Source organism: Hesperophylax consimilis, chromosome 5 (genome assembly GCF_061612785.1).
Source record: "Hesperophylax consimilis isolate HC1 chromosome 5, BYU_Hcon_1.0, whole genome shotgun sequence".
Lineage (NCBI taxonomy): Eukaryota > Metazoa > Arthropoda > Insecta > Trichoptera > Limnephilidae > Hesperophylax > Hesperophylax consimilis.
In genome coordinates this window covers 39411173-39436736 of record NC_142840.1, presented here as the reverse complement: position 1 = coordinate 39436736, position 25564 = coordinate 39411173, and the positions used below count along the sequence as shown (strand labels likewise).

At 34.6% G+C, this 25564-nt stretch overlaps 1 protein-coding gene across 1 annotated transcript in view; it reads left to right on the top strand.

Annotated features, from left to right (window-relative positions):
* Positions 1-25564, top strand: part of LOC149423935 (cholecystokinin receptor type A-like) — a 264990-nt gene that overhangs the window by 136807 nt on the left and 102619 nt on the right. Inside the window, exon 5 of the mRNA XM_089631931.1 lies at positions 21278-21531. Within this exon, the coding sequence (XP_089488057.1) occupies positions 21278-21531 (254 nt within the window). The remainder of the gene's footprint in view (positions 1-21277; positions 21532-25564) is intronic.

Below are 25564 nucleotides of genomic sequence, written 5' to 3'. Positions count from 1 at the left end.
TATTTTACATATGCCTACTTCATACAAAAATGTTGGTACAGTATAATAATAAAGAAATAATAATTTCATTCAACATATTTCCATTGCATTGGAGTGATAAAACCGACCTATTGATTTAAGTATGTTGTGCAGTTCAATATCCGAACATTGTAACAAAAATATTGGCAAATTAAATATGTGATGTTTTAAAATAATTTATTAGACTTTCCGAGGAAATGCAGAGTGCATAGTTCACTTTGTTATAGTTATGATATTATTCTAATAGTCACTTACATTAAATAGTTTTGAGGGTACAAACGATATAAACGAGTTTTTATTAATAATGGTAAGTAAAAACATTTGATTATTCTGAGAAATTTTCAAAGCTTTCCATTCGGGAGAAAGCGAAGGTATTCCGTATCAAAACCAACTAAACTCTGTTAAACCAATACCTCCTTGATCACCTCCCGTGATCTAGGAGGGTTTGGTTAAACCCCTAGAGCTACAATTAGAGGCGCTACTGCGTACTAACATCTGGTCGAACCTTGGTCCACTATTAGAAGCGGTGCGCATAGACCAGATTCAATGGTTTCAGTTAGAGCGTTGGGAGAATTGGGGGTCAGTTGGAGATAGAAAAGCGAAACATATTTTTTGCTTCATGTCTCATCAAAATACAATACATCAATGATAAAACCTGAGTTAACGTGGACATAATTATAACACTTTGAAGTGTAGAAAGATCAATACGTTCCATTGATTTTTTTTAATTTCACTTACAATATGTGACTATGGATAAAATAAGCGCAGCATGTAGCCAGTGATGCACGGCATTCAAATGGCAAAGGCATTATTTTCCGTTACATAAAGTGAGAAATACCGCACGATGAATCCCTTGCACCATTCTTACAAAGTGCTTTGTTTAATGAAAGAACATTTTACTTGCGACAATAAAGAATGCTGCCAGAATAATGACAGTGTCTTCCGTGTTTTATTATCAGACCTTTCCGCCTCGGATTGCCTTGTAAAGGTTGGTGAGGTTAACTTGGGTAATTTTGTAATTACTTTATCATGTTTTTCGTATTTGTTATTTCCCCGACTGGAGTTGGCTTTCTTAATCGTAACAAGGGAATCTTTAAGCTCGTGTTGGCATTTTGCCCATGTGTAGCAATTCAACATTAAATTCCGGGTAGAGTTGTGCTATAGAAGCGTTCCGCAAATCAATATTTTAAATGTGAAATGCACAAGAGATTTATGGTTCAAATATAACGACTTTTATTCATAACTAGCTGAACCCCGCTATGTGTTGCTGTGGCTTAGTTTGTCTGTGCAGATAGAAAAACAACTAGTTTGCTAACACTTCCACAAGATGGCGCTGTTTTTTTTAAAAAAAGCCTGTATTTAACTGTCATATGTGACATCTATATAATAAAGGTATAAATAATAAAACGTAAAAATAAAAATACACGCGTGTTTGAATGGTACCTTGTGTCAAAATTTCAGAGCAATCAGTAAAGAACTTGGCAGATTTAAGATTTTGAACAAACGAACATTTATGTTTTTTTTATATATAGATTACATTTTCGAATAAATATGTTAAATACACATTTAAATCAGGTAGATATTATGAATCTCCCATTCAGCATATTTTTGGCAAATGAAATTTACCTTCAGCAATATCATACGCGTTTTCCGGCTTGTCCAGTCAAATATAAAAATTAACTAAATATAAAAACACATGCATTCTGAAATGCATCTTTGTGTCAAAATTTTAGAGCAATCGGTGAAGAGTTTTCGGATATTAAAGATTTTGAACAAACAGACTTTTCGATTTTTATTTATAAAGATAATAATGTCCAATACGTACCTGATTGAAGTTTATAGAAGAAAAGTCAACCCGTAATAAAACCTTTTTACTGTAAAACATCTATTCTACGCCCATACGGGCTTTTACAAACATTTGACATACATATTAGCTTAGTGCAACAGTAATCCAGAAATCAAAGTTTGTTATAAGTTATATAGAAATTCAATGCAAAAGAATAGCATAACGCTTAGCTAAGTTATTAATTTTATTGAGGTTTGTTACGATATCCTTCTTGAAACTTTATTTCGTGCAGTTGAACACATCTACAATTTCTGCGAAATTATTGCTAACGGCATAAAATCTAGGAACAAATGAGTATCTAAATGACTCAGTTCTGTTATCGTTGTTGTTATTCAAAATAATATTCGATCGAGTAGTTTTAATTGGTATGTTGAACGTGATTAGGAACAATAAATCAGGGCTGTCTATAATTCAATTAACAATAATAAAAAACAAAGTCAAGTTGGAAACGAGTCTTCTATCGGAATGTTAATTCTTTTATCAAGTTTTTATTGGTAGACCTCGTTTAAAGTTAATATATCTTAGAAATTATTATTAGTTATTAGATGTTAATAAAAAACGTTTATACTACAGTATCTATTTTTATTAAAAGATGAATTTAAAAATATAAAGCCATTTTTATTGTTTAACTGAGGATTGAACCTTACTCCCCGGGGAGTGGCTCTTAATTGTTGCGAACTTTTAAAATTCCTTAAAATAAAATCAATTATTTGTTTTTCCTTCCTTCCCAGGGACTGACTTAAATGGGTGAACCGCGCTTAAGCCTAATCCTAATAGTATGGTAACAAGATTTATTTTCGCTATTAATTAATGTAAATTTTTATAATGTCATCTAATTTTAGAGAAATGCATGTGAAAATGCGTGTGTATGCGTGAGTGCCCCTAAAATTTGATAGAATATATTGTAATCAACAGCGAGTCTATTTGCTGAGTTTCAGCTCGATTGGATCTTGGAAAATAAATTAATTACCACATATAAGATTCCACTTCATTCATTCAATAAACCAAAAAAACTAAATTGAAATTCAAGTAGATGTATTAAAAAAAATACCAAACCCGTATCCTTGCTTGAAAAGTTAAATACGTGGAACAAATGGAAAACTAATATTCACACCTAAGATAAATCGGTTACTCAGTACTGACTGTTCCTTTGGAGTTCTGTCTCCCTTCTGTCCAGGCACTCACTCATTTTACTATAATAATTGTATAGTTTTGTAAAAAAATCTATAATTGGTTTAACTTATTCACCGATAAATCTGTAGCCAGAATAAATGAATAATTTTCTACCTAAGGAAATAAGGCCATAAATCCATTGGTATTTAAAACATTATATTGGGAATATATTCTATTATTTCCTTCGAAGTTCTGTCTCCCTTCTGTCCAAGAACTCACTCATTTTATTATAATAATTGAATAGTTTTGTAAAAAAAAACGGTAATTGGTTTAATTTATTCACCGATAAATCTGTAGCCAGAATAAATGAATAATTTTCTACCTAAGGAGATAAGGCCATAAATCCATTGGCATTTAATACATTATATTGGGTATATATTCTATGTTCAACTCATTTTATGTAAGTCATAAGGTTTCCACGTGACGGTATTATAGGGCTTGTCTCAGGGGAAATGGGGCTGTATTGTGAATGTTCCACTTATGGAAATTGTAAAAACCAGTTTTACTCAGATATCCACTCTAAGAAATCATAAACGAAATTACTAACACGTGGAGCTCCGCCCGCGTATGAACAAGAACTAGGGCGTAAGTTATTGAAATATTCATTTAAAAAGCACCTATTTTTCAGCGCAGTTTTTAGGGCACCGACAAAAAATTCTTACGCACCTGTTCAGCGTTGGTTTAGTTAATCCGAAATTAAAGCCAGTTTACTTATACCTTTGCAGTGGTTATAATAATAATATTGATAATGTATTTATTCTGGAAAGTGGGGAGGTTTGTGCGATCCCACGTATATAAAGCAAATATCCCTCAATTAGGGAGGAATTAATTAAGTGCTAAGAACATTTGTTATATACTTACCCTCATGCAGATCATTTGAAATAACATACTGTTGTTCATCGTTATTAGACGGTTGTTATATATACTTTGTAATTTTTCTAATATTAACCCTCTGTCTGTTGTGCAGTTACTGATGTTCTTACTTATTTCTATCAATAAAATATATACATAAACGCAAAAAGTAAAAATTTACAAAATTCAACGAGGTTTTTTGTTTATTTTTTCTCCAAAAAATGTCAGGAATCAGTGGTTAAACTAAATCAAGTACGTCCATTAACACCCTGTATACAAATAACAAAAAATAAATTAATGATCATTTGAGATTGAGCGTTTTGAGATTGACGTATCCAATATCTTTCTCCAGTGTGCCACGATTCTGGAATCTGGTGGAATTCAGTGATAAGAATTAGTTTTTATTTTATCATCTTCCTTAAATCTGGGCTCTTGTGAGGGCTGCAAAACCTTGTAGTCACCCCTTCGTGAGCATGTTGGAAGCACTGCAGTATCTGGGAAGGCCAAACATCATGCGGTAGGCGATGTTATACTGCACGCGTAGCCTTCTCATAGATGACCCAAAGCTGGAACGTATAAAAGGAACTTGCATTATTTTTACAAGTGGGCTGCAAAGCTGGAATCTTCTATTGAGCAAGTTCGAATTTATGCCGAGCGTTCTTCTTTATCTGTCGACGTCATCGTCGTCCATCAATTTATTGTTGATGATGTGCATCAGATTTCTTTCTTCTACTACTTTCAAAAGATCGTCGTTTAAGAAAACTAGAGTAATACTTTACGGACACTATGTTTTTTTAATACTAGTTATACAGGGTGCCCCAAAACATACAATGCAGTTTTGAAATGCCGTTAAAAAAAGACAGCTCAATTCGCAGAAATGTGGTTTATTTTATTTCGTTTGGTACATCATCCGTTTTAATCATCAAGTCCTTAAGATGACATCGGAAAGATGATGTCCTCAGCAGCAACACATTGATGGAGGCGGTTTTTGAAGTTTTCACCGATTTCCCCCCAAATTTGATCCCTGAGTTTTTCGAGGTGTGAGGCTGAAGTTTAAAGCCCAAGTAGCTCCATAGAACGAAGTAGCGAATTGCAGCAAAAAGGCCCGCTGGGTGGCGACAAAAGAACGGCCATTTTGAAGAAACGCGCGGAGGCATGTAATTAATAAAGAAGAATGAGAAAAGCCCCGGTGTTGTCCTGCCCAAACCATGGTAACGACTGAAAACTGTACGACTATCCCGACACAATGATTCCCCTTCCAGGTTCCTACCCACACCACCACCACCACCACCCATGTAATGTACCGGCCCTTCAAAACTGCACTCTCTGTTTTGCTGCACCCTGTACATATAATTTCCATAAGATGGCTAAAGTAATGATTATATGTTATAATAACGCGATTACTGTTAAAACGCTTATTTCTATGAAAAAATATCTCTAAGGCGCTGTATAAATATCTGACTTGCTAGGCTTCACATTACGTACTTGTCATTGAACGAAGCGTTAGAAAAATATACGAAAACTTAAAAATATATGTAAGTAAACTAAAAAAAAAACGTTATTAAAAAAAATAAGCCTATCTCGACTTTGTGGGTAATTTTGAAATTTAAGTGAGACTACTTGATTTGTACGTGGACCATTCAGTAAACCCACAGGTACTTTAAATCTAAAAAAAAGCTCTTTAGAAGCAGACAAAAACATTAACATCCAACCCCGGGTAAGTTGCTAGGCAACGTTGACTTTACGATAGGGTAAGAAAAATCGTGGATTTATTATCATTTATACCTTTATTTAAAACGGGAAAGCTACAAATGTCCCAAAACTCAATCTTAAATTCCACTGCTTTATTTAGTACCCGGGGATCTGCGTCGTCTAAAACTATTTTATTATATTCTTCCCTTACAAAATAGAACCTGAAAATATGGTGACGTGTTTTAACCTTTTGACTGTAAAATGTATTCTTCACTGCATCAAGATTTTTTTCACGCGGTTAATAGTTTCGTGCTTCAGGCAGAAAAAGAGTGTAATTTTATCGATGGTAGTGAACACCATTTCAGAGATTTCGCTGCTACGGAAAGTCACATATCGGGGAGAAGGAATATTTTGCGCTCGTCTTATCCTTTTTTTTTCTTTTCTTTTATTTTATAGATTTTTAAATATTACAATTTTAAACTACCATACTAGGCTAATGCCCGTGTTATGGTAGTCATACAAATTATACAATGTTAAAAAATAAAAATAATAAAATATTAAAAAGTATTGAAATAATATAAAGGTGAAGATACAATATATATTTATGAAAGTTAATTTTTTGAAATAGTTTTAGAAAGTGTTAGAAATTCTTTCCTCCCCGTTTTAAATATCCAGCGTTGAACACCTACAGTAAAAAGGGATATATTATTAGTTGATTTTATATTGGTGCTCAATGCGTTGTATATTTTAGGGTTGATGAACCAGAATTGTCGCTGAGCGAATGTGGTTCTAGTTTTTGGGACCTCGCATCCCAGGTTTGCTGAAAAGCGGGTGTGTACTTGATGTTGTGACCAGCTGGTTATTTTTACGTATGTAAGATAAGCTTAGCGAATAGTTGGCAAATATCTAAGACCCTGTTTTTAGCAAAAAGCACATTGTAGAGGTGGGTAGGTTGGCATTTAAATATAATTCTTAGTATTAGTTTTTGTACTGTAATTATTGGATTTATGACGGATTCATCACAACCACCCTATCCCATATTACCATATGTTGCAATGGATTGAAAAAGGGAAAAACATACACTTCTTAGAGTTTGTAGGTCTAAGATGTATCTAGGAGAGCAAAATATATGGCAGAGCCTACGAAGTCTTTCTACTGTGTCACTAATATGTTTTTTCCAACGTAGTTGGTCATCTATGATTATTCCCAAATATTTAACTTCCTTTAATGATTTAAAGGTAGACATGTGCCATTAATATTAGGTGAGGTTTTGGGCGAGTGTATATTGAGTAAACACAGGTGAATTATTGGTTCAGGGCAGCTGTTGGGAAAATAATGTTTGCATATGGAAAATGTCATATATTGTGTTTTGTCGATATTAAGTGTGAGGGGATTTATTTCTAGCCAATGTTTAATTATAATAAGGCCAATGTTAGTTTTGTTATTAATTGATCGGGATGTTTCATCTTCAAATATTAATAATATTATCATCAGCAAATGATAATATCTTACCTCCAGTATCCATCGTACATAGTGAGTTGATGTATATGAGAAATAAAATTGGTCCTTGTTCACTGCCTTGAGGCACATCGTAGGACATTGAATTTTTTTTGCATATATGTATTTTGTCACAGTGGATAAAAGTTTTTTTAGCTCGGTTTGTTAGATAGTTTTCAAAGCACGTGTAGGGTACTCCTGTAATTCCGATCTTTTGAAGTTTTTTAAGCAGTTAGGGGTGGGATACCGTAACAAACGCGTTTGCGAGATCGAGAAAAACAATTAGTGGTTTGCGACCAATGTCGAGATTATGGGAAACGATTTTTATTCCTATTAGAAATTTATTTTTTCTAATTATATTATCACTTTTATAAACATATCTAAAGCATGACAGAAAATGGCTACTCTCGGTATAATTTCCAAATTTTCCTAAACCACCACCTGAAGTGCTTGTAGATATCTTACCTATCGTACTCTTTCAACTCAATGACGTGTTTCAGTAAGCAATGCCTCTCATCATCATCACTTTTGGCTCTACAACCCCTGGTGGGTCTTGGCCTCCTCAAGAGTCTTCCTCCACTCATCTCGGTCCCGCGCCAGCTCTCTCCAGTTTCGAAGCTCCAAGGCAGATAAATCTTTGAGGACGTTGTCGCTCCATCTTAACCTTGGCCTTCCCAGGCTCCTTCTGCCTATCGGTCTTGAGCTCAGCAGGGACTTTGGTTCTTGATGCTCGGTCATTCTCTCCACATGACCTAGCCACCAAAGTCTTCCCAGTTTTATGAATTTTGTGACGTTTAGCTCCTTAAACAGAGTATAGAGCTCATTGTTATAACGTCTGCGCCAAAATCCATTGTCTAGAACTGGTCCGAAGATGCGCCTCAAAATTTTCCTTTCAAAAACATCCAGTGCTCGCTCATTCTTCTTAGTTAGAACCCACGTCTCGGCTGCGTACGTAAGCACTGGTCCAATTAGTGTTTTGTACATTAATACCTTGGTGGGAGCAATGCCTCTATAATATTGATATTGACTTTAATTCCGAATGTGAAGATGTTCCTTTAAACCCATACGACCCTTAGAGAGTGCAAATGCATAATATTATATACACAAAAGTAATAACAAAAATTAAATAGTATTACGAAGAAATTAATAAAGGGAGCATTATAAAGAAAAATGATAAACTTAACGAATTTTGCTGAACACAAAATACGTTAAGAAAATAGCACTTGGTTTCAACACAATTTTTAAAATATAAACCCCTAAAGAAGTCGATTTATTATGATTTTACAGTCAATTTTCCAATTACTGTGTTTTAAGAACAGTCATTTAAATTTTTAAAAATGCCATACCTTTCTTGTAAATATATATTTTATTATATTAAAATAAGTTTTTACAAATACTAACTCACAATTAGAGGCAAATTGTTTAAATTGCCTCTAAAAATCATGAAAAGCTCTGATTCTCCTTTAATAACCAATATTTTATAATTTAAAAAAAAAATTATATGGTATATATCCGTGCTAGATATTTTCTACACCTTTTATACATTTTTTGGCCCCAAATCGAAATTTGAGTTTTGCATAAAAAAGGTCATCAAACTATTCCTCTTCTTCCTTTCCCTTATTCTTGTCACCCTTGTTCTTATTAGGGCTGCAAATCCGGGAATTCATCCTTCCGTCAACATGAGGTGGCACTTACAATAACAATACAGGTACATTAAAAACATTTCAAGATTTATCTTGTATTTACACAAATCATTAACGTTTTTCAATAATTCTAACGATAAAGGTACATCAACATCTTAATTTTACAATATTAAATAAATTTAGCTACTTTATAAAATATATATTGTATCCAGAGTTGGCAGCTTCCACTGCCTTTGTCGTGAAATAATGGCAGCATTGTATTTGCACAGGAGATTTTCCGCATCATTTACTCGAGATTCGATATAAACACCCGACCATCTACAGAATCCATTTGCAGTCTCATCTACCTGATAAAATAAATGTACCAGAACGTGAAATGTATGCAATCTTTGCAGAGCATTTCGTAAATAACGTGTTGTCAGGAAAAAGCAACCTGAGAAAACTTGGATCGGTATTTATGAAAAATTGTAGAAATCGCAATGGCAACTTTTGCATTATATACTTGCACGTTATATAATAATGTGCTTTGAAGTAGCAAGTTTCCGATTTTCCACTGCATGAACTTGCAATCAAAGAATTTATATTTTGATAGAAAGCAATTACATGTCATAAAATGAGATAAAATAACTAATTTTTCTACGTTTTTAAAGAAAGGCATATATTCCGGGTTACGGAAAACCTGACAATATTAGAAAATCTCCTACTACCACTACAGTAAGCGGAAGATGTTACCTTTTTTGTGATTGAGGACTTAGCCAGCCGAGAAATCGAACACACTACGCCTGGGTGGGATCCAAACGCTGTGTCAACTCAATCACCGACCGGTGGTATATTTTGATAGAAAGCAATTACGTGTGATATGAAAAGAAATGAAATAATTTATTTTTCTAGGACTTTTTCAGATATGTTTTTGTTTTCAGGCTTATGGAACCTGGTGAAAATTCAATTGTAATATAAATGATATAATTTAGTATGATCGTATGCACAGCATGTGTTATTTTATGAAATACAGTTAAGTTAATGTAGTTGACCAGCTTTTGTTTTGCTGAAAGTTATGTATTTTATTTTTGAAATGTTGAGTGTTAGCAGATTATTTTATTTACAGATTTCTAGACATTTATTTACTTCAATCCTCCCTTTTTATGTGTTTTTAAAGACCTATTCACGTGATTGTTGTACCTTGAAAAAAAATTACTAAATCTTGTTCATACCTGATGACTTTGTACTCTATTGTTCCTAGGTTTATCTCAGTTACACTATTTATGTAGATGAGAAATAGTGACACATAATATAATGTAATACACTTCTCAGGTTGCTTGTTTTCATTAATATTTTATACGTATATTCAGCGATATGCATTGTTCAAATTAAAATTATAATTTTCTTTCCGCGAAAATCTGCAAGAATCCAGTAATGCAATTAATTTTGCTGAAGATTAAACCCTAGAGTGGTTGCGCTGCATATATAAATAATCCACCACCGCATACACTAGAATTTTTAGAAATCTATCAATCAGTCAATACAAATAGCGGTGGTGTCAGAAAGAATTTTCAAATTCTTTGGCATACTTATGTAATGATGATGAATAAGATAATGTTAGCAACTGTTAGTCAAAGTGTGATACAGTTAAAGATGACGTTAGTTAATGGTCGAATTAGTCCTGGAAGAGGTCCTGTGTTCAATTTCTAGATACGACTGAATCATTTTCTATTTCAAATCTTTTTTTGAGAGTCTTAAGTATTGTCTTTAATGATTGAATATTACAAGTTGAGGTTTTACTCATAAAATTATTAAAGTCACTATAAAATCCACTATGGTTAGAATATATGCGATCATACATAAATATAGCAACCAAACAAAAATACGGTTTATAAAATGAAGATGATGTTGCTAGCCTTCAGTGGAAGTAAGATAAAGTTAAAGATGACGTAAGTTGATATGGTCGAATTAGCGCAATGGTCAGAAACTAATGGCCCAAACAAAATGCAATATAGATTGTGTCTTTCATAAATATATTCGTTCTTAGTCGATGTTATGATACAATTAAATATGACCGACGAGGAGAGGGTCCAAATGGCTCAAAGCCCGGCACGGAAGAGATCCTGGGTTCAATTCTAAAACGCGAAAGTATCTTTTTTCTGTTTTCATATCTTTGTTTAAGAGTCGTTAATATTTTTTTTAATGATTAAAGTAATAGCTTTTAATTATTTTATGTCTCTCATGACCTCAAATTAATTATTTTATTTTATTTAAGGAGAATTTGTGAAGTATTTGTTGACTGAGCGTAGCGATGTCCTTTTTTAACTCAAGTGCTTTGAATTTCGTTTGTATGTAATTTTTTTTTGTATGTTTCTGTGTGTTCAGTCAAACCTGTCGAAATGGTAGCCGTGTTGAATAATATCTTTAAACACTACTATTTACCTTTTTACCTAAATTTAAAAATATAAATGCTCTCAACCACCTGGAGCCATTGAGACTATGGCATCCTCAATGGGGGTATGTTGTGAAGCTGAAGGTAGTGGGGAGGGAAAGGAGATGGTGAAAATGAAAGTACCTGACTATTCAGATCTAGTCACCGAGTATGGCCAAAGCCAATTCAAAATATGACTCAATTCTGAATGGTGGTCGTACAACAGGGCGGTGATGAGAGTATCTTCCACTCTGGAACCTACCGCAAATATAATGTATATAATATTGAACAGTAATTTATTTTCAATTAATTGAATAAAACACTTGTTTATGACCTATGCGACATAGTAATACCAGGTAAAATTCTTTCTTTTGCCGATGATACTGCAATAACATTACAAGGTAAAACATGGTAAGATACAATAAGTAAAGCCAACAAATGCATTGCAATAGTCAAAGATTGGCTAGACAGAAATCTTTATAGTCTAAATTATGATAAAACCGTTTTTATTCCCTTCTATAATTCCCAAAAGGCATGCTCTAAAAATTATCCTAACCTGAAGTTCCATAATGTTAACTGTAACCCTGCGACATGCTCAATCTGCGAAGATGTAAAATTAGGAAATTGTATCAAATACGTAGGTGTAACTATTGACTGTCAACTCAAATGGACTTATTATATAGAAAAAAACATCCAATAAATTGAGGAACCTAATTTAAATATTCAAACGCATGAGAATAACCGACAATATCGTTAACATAAGAACCACGAGGCTTGTTTGTGATGCATTGGTACTTTCATCCATTTCCTATGGAATAATCGCCTGGGGAAGAACATACAAGAACCATGTGAAACCTCTAGAAATTATTGAGAATCTATCATTAAGATAATGCACCAGAAGACCAAGACATATCCCACCGATCAATTGTTTCAGTAAACTGACATTATGGAACTACGGCGGATCTACTGTGTCCAATATCTTAAATTTATATACACTCGTCCTTATAGTTTCTGTAAAAATCCAAATCGTTCTAGCCAGAGACACAACATATGCGTGTACACAGTGCCTCACTTTAAAACTAGGCTAGCCCAAAGACACATTAATTATATTGGTCAAAATTGTTTAATTCCTTGCCGTGTTCCATCATTCCATACCTACCTGTATGTATAAAAAAAAATACTAATTATAAAAAAAAAAAAATATATATTTTTAACAATAGATTTGGTTTAGTTTGATTACTCTAACCATGTAAAAATCTGACAATTGATTTATTTTCGCTCTCTTTTGTTTTCCACGTAGAATGTATATCATCTGTCAGTTCAAAAATGCTGCTTTATCGGCAACGCGGAACGCGAACGGAAAAAAATCAATTTTTTAAGTAAATACATTATTTATTATATTAAAAATGATAATAATAATATTTGGATGATTTATTTCGCTCCGTTTTTGTGCAATATCACCTCAAGGGGACTGTGAATGTGAATTAGTGAAGATGATATTGGCTAGTATTTAACAAAAATTTGATACAGAAAATCAGAACACATGACCTTACCAGCCTCCCAGTAAGGCGAGGGGGTACCCAAAAGAAACTGATGTTGCGGGGGGCTTATTATTTCTAGTACTGTTACCTATTTTTCCCCAGGTCCAGTCAGTTTGCCAATCCTCGCGCTGGAGAAGTCAACCTCTCGAGTGGTGTGAATTTTTTGGTGTTTTGTGCACTTGTCGTTTTTGCCATGGCTGATTTTCGTGAGTTCCAAATGAACCAAACTTTTTATCCAGGGTCACCACAGGTAACGAATCGTTGTGCAATGGATAAGATCCTGAAACAAAACGACAATCCAATGGAAGACTCCAAACTAATGAATCCAATGGAATATCAAAAGACCCCACAAAGTGAGATCCAATATCAAGACGGTGCTGAATTGTTGTTTCGTTGTAAGAGGAGTCATCTAGTCAGAGTTATTGAGTTAGTTGTTGAGTTTGTTATTCATTTGAGAACCACAAACATTTTACCCATTGCATAATCCTTGTAGGCCGTTTTTAGTATTTCTGCCCTTTCTTACTTCAACTTTTTCTTCTCTTCTTTCTACGATAAATTTTCTTTAAGTCCCATAGGTAACTTTTCCATAAGGCTTTGGTTATGTATATATCCGGGGTAGGAAGGTCCTCCCTGCGTCTTTCAATCCCTTGCCTCTCTCTTTATTACACACCCCTTCAAGTGTGTACATCCTAGTTTGTCTACGTGACGTACTACCTTGAACGTACTCATTTCACGTGACGGATCAGTATAAAAAGGCTTCACCGAACGTTGTGTTGGTTTTTTGTTTCTCGGTTTAGAAACCTAGTTATCTATGTATGTGTGGTATCCCATGGTTCTTTTGAGATAGAGTGAGTTGAATTCATTACCGCTGTGTTTTAAAGCCATCTCATAAACCTGATTTTTCTGAGTCGCCTGCTTTTCAAACTAGCTACGTGAGTCTACCTGTCATAGGATTATGTGAGTATAATAAAGTGTTAGATTTTATATATGTGATATACATACGATAAATTTATGGTGTTAGTTGTCGGCGCCATCCATGTATATATTTTGGGAGGGGAAGGAGAGGAAAGGGAATGAATTTTTTTTCAAGCTAAGATTGGCTCCTCCTCTTTACCAAACAAAACCGATGGATGATAATTTGAGCAAGGCGATTGATATCTGCGTGTCTGGATTTCACAACCGGCCGGGTCTCCCCTTGTTCCAAATCGGCAACCGTCACGCCAGAATAAAGAAAACCAGGTCTCATCACCAATTTCAGAATTGCCCCAATCTCATACACCTCCAGGAAATCTACTTTACTGAGTGTAGAAGGGGAAAGCCATGACATCCCTTGTCACGAATCTTGTCGCGAAAATGTGACACGTAAGGTCCTAAGTTACGTGCCACCTCTAGAAAACGTTGTAACTCCCTCGTCGTCGGGGATTTACATCCCTTTCTAGGTCAATAACATAGATAACACACGACAATCTTGTCGACATTTAGCCTGCTTTTTAGCGATAGGTTGTGTGCCTACCCATTCAGCCAATTATCATGTGAGATATATGTAAGGTCTACTCGAAATGCCAAATTTAGGAAGAGGACTGTCTGTATTTTAATATTTGGTTCCAGTATTTATTTTATGAGGTTACTAGCACCCTCGTGTATTAGGTATGGGTAACTTCTACTGAATACCTATCCTCTCAGGTAGGTATAAACGGATAATTGGTTTGATTTTTGCATTTAATTTAAAGAGGCTGCCTACCTCTCGAAAGGTACCTGTTGAGAAAAGTTGTTCGGTTGGTAGTTTTATTTCGGAGATTACCATCTCCCTCTTTTGCCTCTAGATATGTTTTTGTGCATCCCAATTCGTAACTTAGAAAGTCAAACAATAGATGAAAAGTATTAAATTAGAAAGTCAAATAACAGAAGAAAAGTTTTCATTTTGTTCCGTCTGGTTGCATCCGATCGCTTTCAATTCGGGAGGGCATACGCTAGCAAAACTTCCCCTTTGACTGACTGTACACCGCGCCTCTCGGCCTATATATGAAAAGGTCATTGGCCTGTCTCTCACTCACAGCTGATTGACAATCCGTCTAGGGTATTCCTTTTAATGATAACATTATTTGGGCGGCAGGTGTCGTAAACTTAGTTGTATCCGTCTTTTAAAGGGGTCCTCTGGAATTTAATAGATAATATAAAAAAACTCACCCAGTTAGTCATCTCTCATTCTCAGCGTGAAGCTTACCTGGTTACACTATATAGCTAAATCACTTTAATTTTCGACCTCCTCCCTACGCCTATAAAAGGGTAATTAAATATTCCTGTAAATAAAATTGTACCTCCCTAATCTGTCAGGATTCGAACCCACAGTTAATAATTTATTTGATTCTCTGGTTTTCGGTCTCCGTGGATAGAATGCCATCTCGCCAAATCAATAACCTAGCCCGATTAAACACCCCCTGCCTTTATACGTTCACTCTGTTTTAAAAACGCAATCATTATTTTTATCATTTCCATGTTTTTAAGACAAGTCACTTAGTTTGAACTACATATTTACGAAATCACGTTTAATCTAACACACTTTCACTTCACACAAACACCGGATCAATAATCTTTCTCTTTAATTCAATATTCCACAATATTCTCTAATACCATTTGAATTCAATAATTAACTGTAATTTCACATATCACTTCTGACTTGTATTGATTTCTTGGAGCTGTCAACGTATCTAAGTTCAAGACTCGACTGTTTCATCGATCTCTGCTCCTTTCCCGTGGGAACGTGGCACTTCTAGCCCGCCTGTCAACAAATCCCATCTGTTAGCCCAAACAAAAAATTTTTAGAGCGCGTTCGTTTATTATTTATCGTTTATTTATGTGGATGTTCAAAACATCACAAGTTTTAAAAACTTCACGGCTACGCGGTATTCATGAAAATCAGTCATTACAAAAACGACAACTACACTAAATTATCAACACCAAAAAATTCAAACCAACCGAAAGGATGACTTCTTCAGCGCAGTGCCGGCAGAACCCGGTACCACAAAAACTAAGCCCCCAACAAAATCAGTTCGGTTTCTTTTGGGTATCCCCTGGTATATATTTCGCACAACCACTTGTGTTACATTTTGAAGCTTGAGCCTGTGGGGTTTTAAAAGCTGCATGGAACCATTTGTCTCCCAAATTCTGGCAGACTATTTCCTGTATGCGCCGACCTGCCACTGTCATTAGGGTGCTCGCAGAAGCTTTCCTCAAGGCTGGGATATAGAACCTTATGGAGGCATATAATATTTGCTATGGCGTAGGTCGTTAAAGTTCACGTAAGTAGCGAAATAACGGCGTAACGGCCTGTGCGGGCGATGAAACTCCAAATTGATAATACAAACACATGTTATTTACAGCACCGCATATTTATTTTTTACCTAACGACGCTGACATTTTGGTAACATTCGATGTTTTGAAATTTGATAACGTTATATTTCATTGCAAACCTTCAAAATGGGTCACCACTGAATTTTTCCATCAAGGTAGGACCTCCATGGTAGAGCAGTACGTTCGTTTAATACAAATATCACCAGATCAAACAATAGTGCGAACAAATTTAATATTAAGTAATGAAATTTATCTTTGTTTTCGGAATATCACCAAGGAAAGACCTTTATGGCAGATTTGTAAGTCATTTAAATCCGGGTAAAATACTGGTGCAGACGAATTAAATATAAAGTAATTAAATTTTTAATTGTTTTTAGAATGATTTAAAAAAAAATTTAAAATTTTTTTTTCGGTTGTAGTTAGTTAGGTTAGGTTAGGAAATTATTGTAAGCTATGTTAATTGTTCAACTCTGAATATTCAGATTCTTTGCAATCTTGTTCTCCGCTGTCCTATTCCCTTATCCTATATGAGAGTGCTCTCTACCATTAGAAAAAATGTAATTTAAATTTTTTGTCGACGTTTTAAACTTACTCATACTAAAATTAAAACCATATGAACGTCAGCAAAATTAATGGCAATTCGTATTTTTTTAATCTATCTCATAGATTAAAAATTGTGGTCGAAACCTTTTCTCTCGCGTGTTTTTCTACAGGGGTAGAATTTTAAAAGGGCGTAATTGTTCTACACTTTTTACTGTATAAAATTAGTTTATCGTAATAATACTACATTTTTTGTGTGAGAAGAATACAGAATAATGCTGACATTCTAAATGTGTCCAAATATTTTATGGAAAAGCCTTATTTTTGCAGAATTATTTTGAATTAATTTGAATATTGAACCAACTACTTCAAAAAAAAAAGATTTTCCGAAAAGCTTTCATTAGGCCAATTACAAACCTCAGATTACTTTTAACGGGGATTCATACATATTTATCATGTCTACTTTGGCGATGATGGCGCATTCCCATTTTTGCAATCAATCATGCAAAGAAATAATAAATTGAGGTTGAAGGGAAATATATCTCTGTTTTCATAAGGAAAATGGAATGCCAAGAAAAATAGCGTTAGGCTTTTTTCATATTTTCAAATACATCATTTATATTTAACGCAAACACCTACACTAGAATTTATACAATTTGGTATCCGTATACATTAAACTATTCAATTGTGGGAAATACGAGCATGTACACCTGTACACATTTTATTATTTTGAATATTAATCATTTCAAATTCAATTTCTAAACAATTTTGAGGAAAAAACTGCATATAAATTTGCAATAAGTAGTTTTCGATACAAAATGACATTCAAATCAGTTTAAAAATAGAACTTTCCTGCCTGAGATGATCAATTAATTAAATGTTGCTTTCATAACATTTTTTTCATAACACAGTTTTTGTGGACACAGTAGGAAACCATGAGGAAACCCTCCATACCCGAGGAAAATAATTTCCCTCAGGATCTTTGTCATCTTCGAGGATGATGTCTGGAAGGTCTTTTTAAGGAACAAAAGATATAAGATTCTGGGAAGGAGAAAGGTATGCAGGGTATGCAAGGATCTTGGTTCAGTGTGTCATGGAGAGACTGGCGTATGAATTCATCCGTCCCACTGCAGCTGGATAGGTCAAAGGGTCTCCTTCAACTGGCCTCTCCCGATTCCGTCTGCCACGCAGGTGATGGGCAGACGCTTCTGCTGCCAAGACCTGGACAGACATCACTCCATGAATCCGGGCAACTCTGCTATGTCACTAAACGTAGCAAAACACTTAGGGGGTGACCCATGGCAAAGGTGTTGTTTATCCAATGGATGGTTCCGTGTCGTCGATACCCGTACCCGATATAGTTTTATTGTTACTTTTTTCGGTTCTACAAAATAAGCTACATAATCTTACGAATTTGTTCTACCCCTTATTATACTAGTTTATTAGCGCTCGCCCTTGTTCGCAACTATTATAGTATTTTCATAAGTATGTTATAATATAAAATAAAAATGTCGGATGCCAAATTGTTTAAAACCTTTATGTTTTATAAATATATTAACTAAAACTGTAAACATTTGCAATAGAAGTAGAGAAAAAACCTGAATATTTTGAATTCATACTGAGAATTCCCTGGGTAGACCGAAAACAATGCAGGTACTCGTGGATGTCACGACGAAAATAAAATACAAACATTTTCAACGCAGTCTAAAGTTGCCAACTTTCGTTTGTTTGATATTAAGATAAATAAAATATACGAATCGTTCCTGTTGAAAATGAAATGAAAGATAAAAGACAAAAGAAGTCTTAAAGTAAATTCTGTTGAAATGTAACAATATCAGAACTGAGCATTTCAAACACTCACTTGAAGTTATAGACACACATGGCGGATCTATTTAACTGCACGGAATGTAGGTACAGGAAGGCTATATTATCATATCTTTTCAATCAATATTTGAATTCTAAGTTTACCCTTACTCGTATACGAGTATTACATTTTGAAAGTACTTGTGTCTGCTGCTTTCATGTCATTCTTGAGCTTTGATTCATTTTATACCTTCTGTGGTTATTTTACGATCAAATACCACAGTTAATTAATATATGTTTTTTTAATTATGTCCAGTATGTCCAGTATTTGCTGATGCTTCTACTCTGTGACGTGCAATTATTGTTTATGGTATTTCTGATATTAAATAAATCATAAGCCTCACGCCTTTGGAATCTCGATGAGATATTTGGCCGCAGTAGAAGTCTGCTACCGGGTATAGGTACCGCTGCCCCGAGAACCATTAATTGGAAAACTAACACCTCTTTCATAGGTTACCCCGAGTGGTTTGCTACATTTGGTGACTTAGCAGGTATGCTCGGGTTCATGGTATAAGGATTATCTAGGTCTTAGCGGTGGATGCGTCTGTGTGGCGGGCCGGATTTGGAGACTGGTTGAGGGAGATCTTTTTACATCTCGATTTGATCTCCCTATTCCTACCCACCACGTCATACATTTTTCCTACGTCATACACTTTTCCTTCCCAGATATTCTTCTCCCTCCTTTCGTTAAAAAAACCGTCCACACAGCATCCCCAAAGATGAAAAAGGGTCCAATAAAAATTATTTTCCTCAGGGGATCATGTATGCAGCTTATGTAAAAAAGTCAAAGGTGAAAGTTTAAATTATATATGCAGAACACGAAGGAAAAATGTCATTGCATTTGCATTGAATAATAGTTCATAAAACGGAATATTATCATTTCAATTAAAAAATCAAAGTTTTATATAGTATGATAAAGTTGTTTTCATTCCTAAAATGCAAAGAAAAAGAATATTTTGAGTCGCTTTATCATACGTCATACTTTATCATACGTCATAAAGGAAGCAACATTTTTGAAGTTGATATGTACATAAAATATGTCTAATTAAGAATTTCAAATAAATAAAGCCTTCAAGCATTTTTTAACCGACGAAAAACACCCTTTTTAAATTACCAAAAGAAAGTGAAATTATCGTCATCGATTCGCTAACGTAAGCAAGCAACCATTAAGCATTTATTCGACCTTGCGCATTATGGGCTTAAAAACTCTCAATTCATTAATTAAATGTTTTTATTGGATGAATTCAGATTCAAGATATTATTTTATCGTTTGAATGTGGAATGATGTGACCGAACTCTCACCTGCAACCTTCACTTTTTTCTTTCCTCAAAATACCCATTTACCCAACGATTACATTTTAAACCAAAATAGCGAGACAGGAAACAAGTATGTATCTATATTTAATAGGTGTTCCAGGCTTCAGAAGGCAGAACGTCAAAGTATATTTGAATTCACGACTAAAAGCTTGGCTTAGGATGTCAGAAGGTGTTTTGATAGTCAATTTATTTAGCGGAATATATTAATATGTATACATATATATACAAGCTGTCAACTGAAAAAAAATCACGTTATACTCTGCAGAATACTGACTATATAATTTGGTTTTAAAATAAAAATGGTATTACGGATCGTTTAGAGTTCAAAACTCTAAGCAATTAATCAGTTCAAATATGAAAGTCTTGAAAGCTCACTGCCTACGTTATGTTTTCTTTCTAACAAGTCCTTACGAGTTCCAAATACCCGGAACCAGTGGAACTATGGAAAACAAATTTTTTTGAACGAAAGTAAATAGGGGATGGAAAGAAACGGATACGATGAAGTTTGGCTGTGGTAATTAATGTGTTTTGTTTTTGAGGTATTATGCCTATTTATCGCTGTCCAAAACATTAGCTAAAGAAGAAGGTAGCGCGACATGGCATAAAACTCCAAAATAAGTCACTATAGTACTTGAAAATCTCAAACTATATTATAGTGATTACAAATAGTGAAGTTTTTATTCTGAAAGGTTTTCTCGGGAAAAATCTTCCTCAAGACGTTAAGTGATGTTTTATCCACAAGGCATAGAAAATTGAGATAACATTTTCAAATTGTATTATTTATAAAGGTACAAGCATATATTTAAAAAAAAATGCATATCTTGTTAAAGAATTAAATTGTTAGTTTTCGGGGGAAAGTAAAAGTGTTCCGGGGGCTATTAATCGGGGCAGGAAATACTTTGCGGAATGAAGGCGCTGTAGTAATAATTTAGACTGTTACTTCCCTCGAGTGTTAATCACCGCAACATTTTTTGGGTAGGGTAATTAAATATTTTACTACCGCAACTTAGTAAAATATAAATTTTTTGTGTAAGTCAAACCTGAGTGGGCCCGAGGAATGGGGAAATAAGGCCCCCTTAGGCCTTACGTAACCTTTATACCGCTTTCTTGAAAAACTGTTTTGTTAAAATCTGTGGTTTTATTGTTCAACGAACAAGTCTCTACGGGGCTAATGCTATATACATACCTCCAGAGAGTTTTTAGGCGTAATTTGAAAATGCCTTAGAAACCAATGTCAGGACATCAAATATCTGCTTTCGGTAGATTTATTTATATAATTACGGGTATCAGACAACAATTAACATAATTCGAATTATAAAATGAATTAATTATTTGTCAAAAAAATAGTGAAATAATTGTAATTATTTAATAGGTCTAATAAGTAATAGGTCTTCTATTTTTGAAAGTGTGTTCTGTATTCTGTATTTTGTGTACTGTATTCTGTAAATAACGGCCTCTTTTTATCCAATGCTCCAATTTTGAAGCCCTGTTTCATTCCTTCCAGGCTTGACGAGATATACCTTTTTGTTCGCAGTGGAAAGGTCGTACAGCTCCGCCACTATGAACGGAGTGACTCTTCTGCATCAGGACTCTGGCGGCTGCCCCAACAGCATCAGCACTGGTGCCAACACGGTGTCCGCCCTGACACCCGCCACCCCTCTGCGCCAGAACCGCCTCTCGCCCTCGCGCCTCTCAGGAGCTAACGGGTACTCCAACAGGGGCAAGTTCGGCAAGGAAGAGAAAAGGAAGAAGTCTGTGAAGATCTGGCTGCTCAGAGGCATGATGCAGGTGAGCTTTTTTTATTTATTTTTATAAGTTTTCATCGTGTCTGGGTCCCACCCAGGCGGCGTGAGTTACTGCACAACATACCAAATTGTTCCGACCCGTCTGGAGCCAGTGAGACTATGGCATCCCCAATTGGAATATGTTGTGAGGCTGAATGTAGTAGAAAGGGGAATTAGATGCGTAAGAGGAATGTGCGGGAGTACCTGGCTATTCAGATCTGGTGACCAAACACGGTTAAAACCATTTTAAGCAACTTTTCAATTCTGAATGGTGGTCTGACACCGGGGCGATACTGAGTATCTTCCACCGCGGAACGTGCCGCAAGTATAATATATACTATTTATAATTAATCAATTGTGAAATAACACAAATTGATCAAATTAAATTTACTTGCGCTCGCCGCGATTTAAGCCCGCGACCTTCGACTTGCTAGTCGAGAGTCTTACCCCGCAACCACAGAGACCGTCTAGGCCTTCAGTAAGTCCTAAGTCCTCCATCACGAAGCAAGCAACATTTTCCGTTTACTGTAGTGGTAGTAGGAAAATTACAAAAATTGTCCCAAAAAAAAAATATTTATATTCATATATGAATCATTTTTTCATAGAAAAAAATCTTGGAAATGCTGCCCTTGTTCTACCGGTATTTAAATGGAAGATGCTCCGAGGAACAAGTGACATTGACTGGTGCATAGTCAAAACATTCCAAAGGCGGGGCCAACATCTGTACACAGTTGACATTTGGTAGCGCGTCTCCGAGAGCAAATCATTCCGCTGGTACTCACCATGTATTCTCATATGAAGATACTTTAGAAACTTTTTAGAATATGTTCCAGCAATTCTAAGCATTTTTGTGGTTTACGGCCCAAATTGCAGAAGCGTATTGTAAGTCAGGGAGCATGACTGTAATTAAGCACTGTTTAGGACACTCTATATATATTATATTAATATAATCAAATATATATATTTAGAATCAAACTACTAAAATTGAAGACAATATTAGTGATTTCTAAACGAAAATCTGAAACAGAAAAATCAGAAAAGGAAACGGTCACATCTGGGACTCGAACCCAGGACCCTTGTCTTTCCGGGACAGTGCTCTACCAACTGAGCTAATGGGACCCTATTCCCCTCGGTCACTTTTCACTGTATCATACTTCGAATAAGAACTACTAACATTGTCTTCATTTTTTCACCGCACATTTTTATTGGCAACTATCTTTATGTATGATCGCAAGATTCAACCCGAACTAAATACAATCCAGACAGCGTCTTTTTAGATAAACCTATTTTATTTTTTATATATTTTATTTGTTAGAGCACTGTCCCGGAAAGACAAGGGTCCTGGGTTCGAGTCCCAGATGTGACCGTTTCCTTTTCTGATTTTTCTGTTTCAGATTTTCGTTTAGAAATCACTAATATTGTCTTCAATATTTTAATACTAAAATTGATTTCCTGAATTCATCATTTTGCTTGTCAGGATACAGAAATGTTAGTTGAATGAAAATATTCTAAGAATTTTGCCTATTATTTTTGAAGCCAAGCCTCCCAGTATAATTTGATCACAGCGCTAACGGAATATTGCTCTCCAAAACGACCATTACAAGGCATAATGACATTTTATAGATTTTTTTCTGAATTTGAGTTCACTTCGTAATGTGGTTAAGTTCATTATTTGAAGTGTCGATGGCTTTACCAACTAATTGAAGTGGAATTGAACTAATTTAACACAATGGAGAATTTTAGAGAAAACACGAAATAAAGACCAAATCACGTATCATTGACTTTGACAATGATAAATAAGCTTTATGTATATTAACTTTTCTGAAAACGCATTTATATTTTGCGATATTTGATATCGACTGTGTTTTGTTTGAAAGAGAGAGTACGAAAACAGTGTGCAATATAGTTGTGAATGAGGAATATTTGGAGCAGGTGGATGAGTTTGTGTATTTAGGGAATATTTTTACGAGAGATGGGAAGGACAGAGATATTGAACGAAAGGTTTTTTTTGTATTTATTCACATTTAAACCCGCTAAACTACTTATGTAGTTTGTCAGCAGGGACATAGAGACAACATTTATACACTCGTAAAATACAATTTGAACGGTACATAATTACATAAATTGGTTACATTGCAGAAAAGTTTAAATAGCAGCATAAAAGCCTTATATAATAAGCAAGTAAAAATAAATATATAAACAAATTAGTATTATCAACAAGTACATCAATAGTTTCATAAATATAGGTAGGTAGTCAGGTATTACAAAATAATTGTTTTTCCATTTTATAAGAATATGAATTACATTTCAGGGGCATCAGTATAGATCATTATTATCCAATAACTATTTCCTTAGATTATATTTAACATGAGCAGTATACATGTTATTATTTTTAATTGTCATTGGTAAAAGGTTAAAAATTTTGGGTACTATATAGTTTAAAGTTCTTTCACCATATTTATTAGTACATTTCGGAACTACCAGTCCTTCATTTTGAGTGAATCTTGTGTTATGTCTATGGCAAACTCTTTCCCTATACAATGAATCAGACAATATAACATGTTAACTTACAATATTATAAAACAATAATCCTCTGACAGGTAAAATATTCAGAGACTTGTATATTAGTTAATGCAGGTAACTCAATTAATAGAGGACTGAATGCAGTTGGCGCTAACAAAAAAATGTCCAAAGAAGCGAAGCTAGCAGTCCACAGTGGAGTGCTGGTACCTACCCTGATGTATGAAAGTGAGGCATGGAACTGGCAGAGAAAGGATGAAAGTAGACTGAATGCTGTTGAAATGAGATCCCTGAGGCGTATGTGTGGTAAAACCATGTTTTGATCGTGTGAGAAATGTGGAGATCCGCAAAGAGTGCAAGGCTGATGTAAGCGTAGTGAGTAAGATCAAGAAACGGACGATTAGACAGTTTGGGCATGTAGAGCGAATGAGCGAAGAAAGGAATGTTAGGAGAATATACGATGCAAATGTGAATGGTAGCAGAAGTCGGGGACGCCCGAGGAAGACATGGCACGACGAAGTGAATCAAATACTTGAGTCGGGCCATGTCAAGAGTCAGATAGAATAAAAGAGTATTTATCAAGAGTCAGATATAATAAAAGAGTAAAAAAGAATAATAAAAGAGTATTTCTCCTTGTATGAGACGATGTATGAATGTGAATGAGGCAAGGAGTGTGTGCCAAGACTGAGTTATTAGGCGGTCCGTCCTCTCTGCCTACTCCTGTGGGGAAACGGCGTGACGTTTAGTTAGTTACTTAGTTAGACTTTGTTTTGGTAAAAACCCTCTAGCCACAAAATAAAAAATTTACACGACACGATAAAAAAAAATTGTGTATAAATTCGTAAAACTAATTCAAAAATCTTGAAGTTTTTCTGAAAGCTGATATCTGTTTTAAAAAAATTGATTACAATCGTATATTACAATCGAATTTAAAATGAGAAATTTTAGGGTTGTGTAATTGTACCTACGGTTTTCAGATTTTATATTAAAATTTTACCTTAATTATAAAAAATCACTATAACATGTTGTATTTAAAAGACCATTCTACATGAAACATTGAAAGATAACATTCCCAAAAAATGTGGCTTGAAGGCGTGCACCAAAACACGGTCAATATGATTTAATGGTGTATCAATTATTATTATTCATGCGAATTTTTCATGATGGACTGCGCACAATGATTTTTATTGACATCGAAATATTTAGATACAGTGTATTATTCATTTTCACTGCTTATCTTATTTAAAGCAGGTAGTTACTGAATATTTACATCAAAGAAAACAGGAGTTCGTTTTACGAGTATGTAATCAGATAAGAAAAATGGTTAATTTTACATGAAAGCCCTAAATTTTTGATACGTTTATGCTCAAGAATTTTAATTTTAAATTCGAATCTGGGATCAAAAATTTACAAGTTTTCTCGGAGAAAAAAATAACTGTGTACTGTTACAAAAGTGGGACAATTAATTGTATTTTAAGCAGATGCATAACATGCATGATAATCATGAAATTGAATTT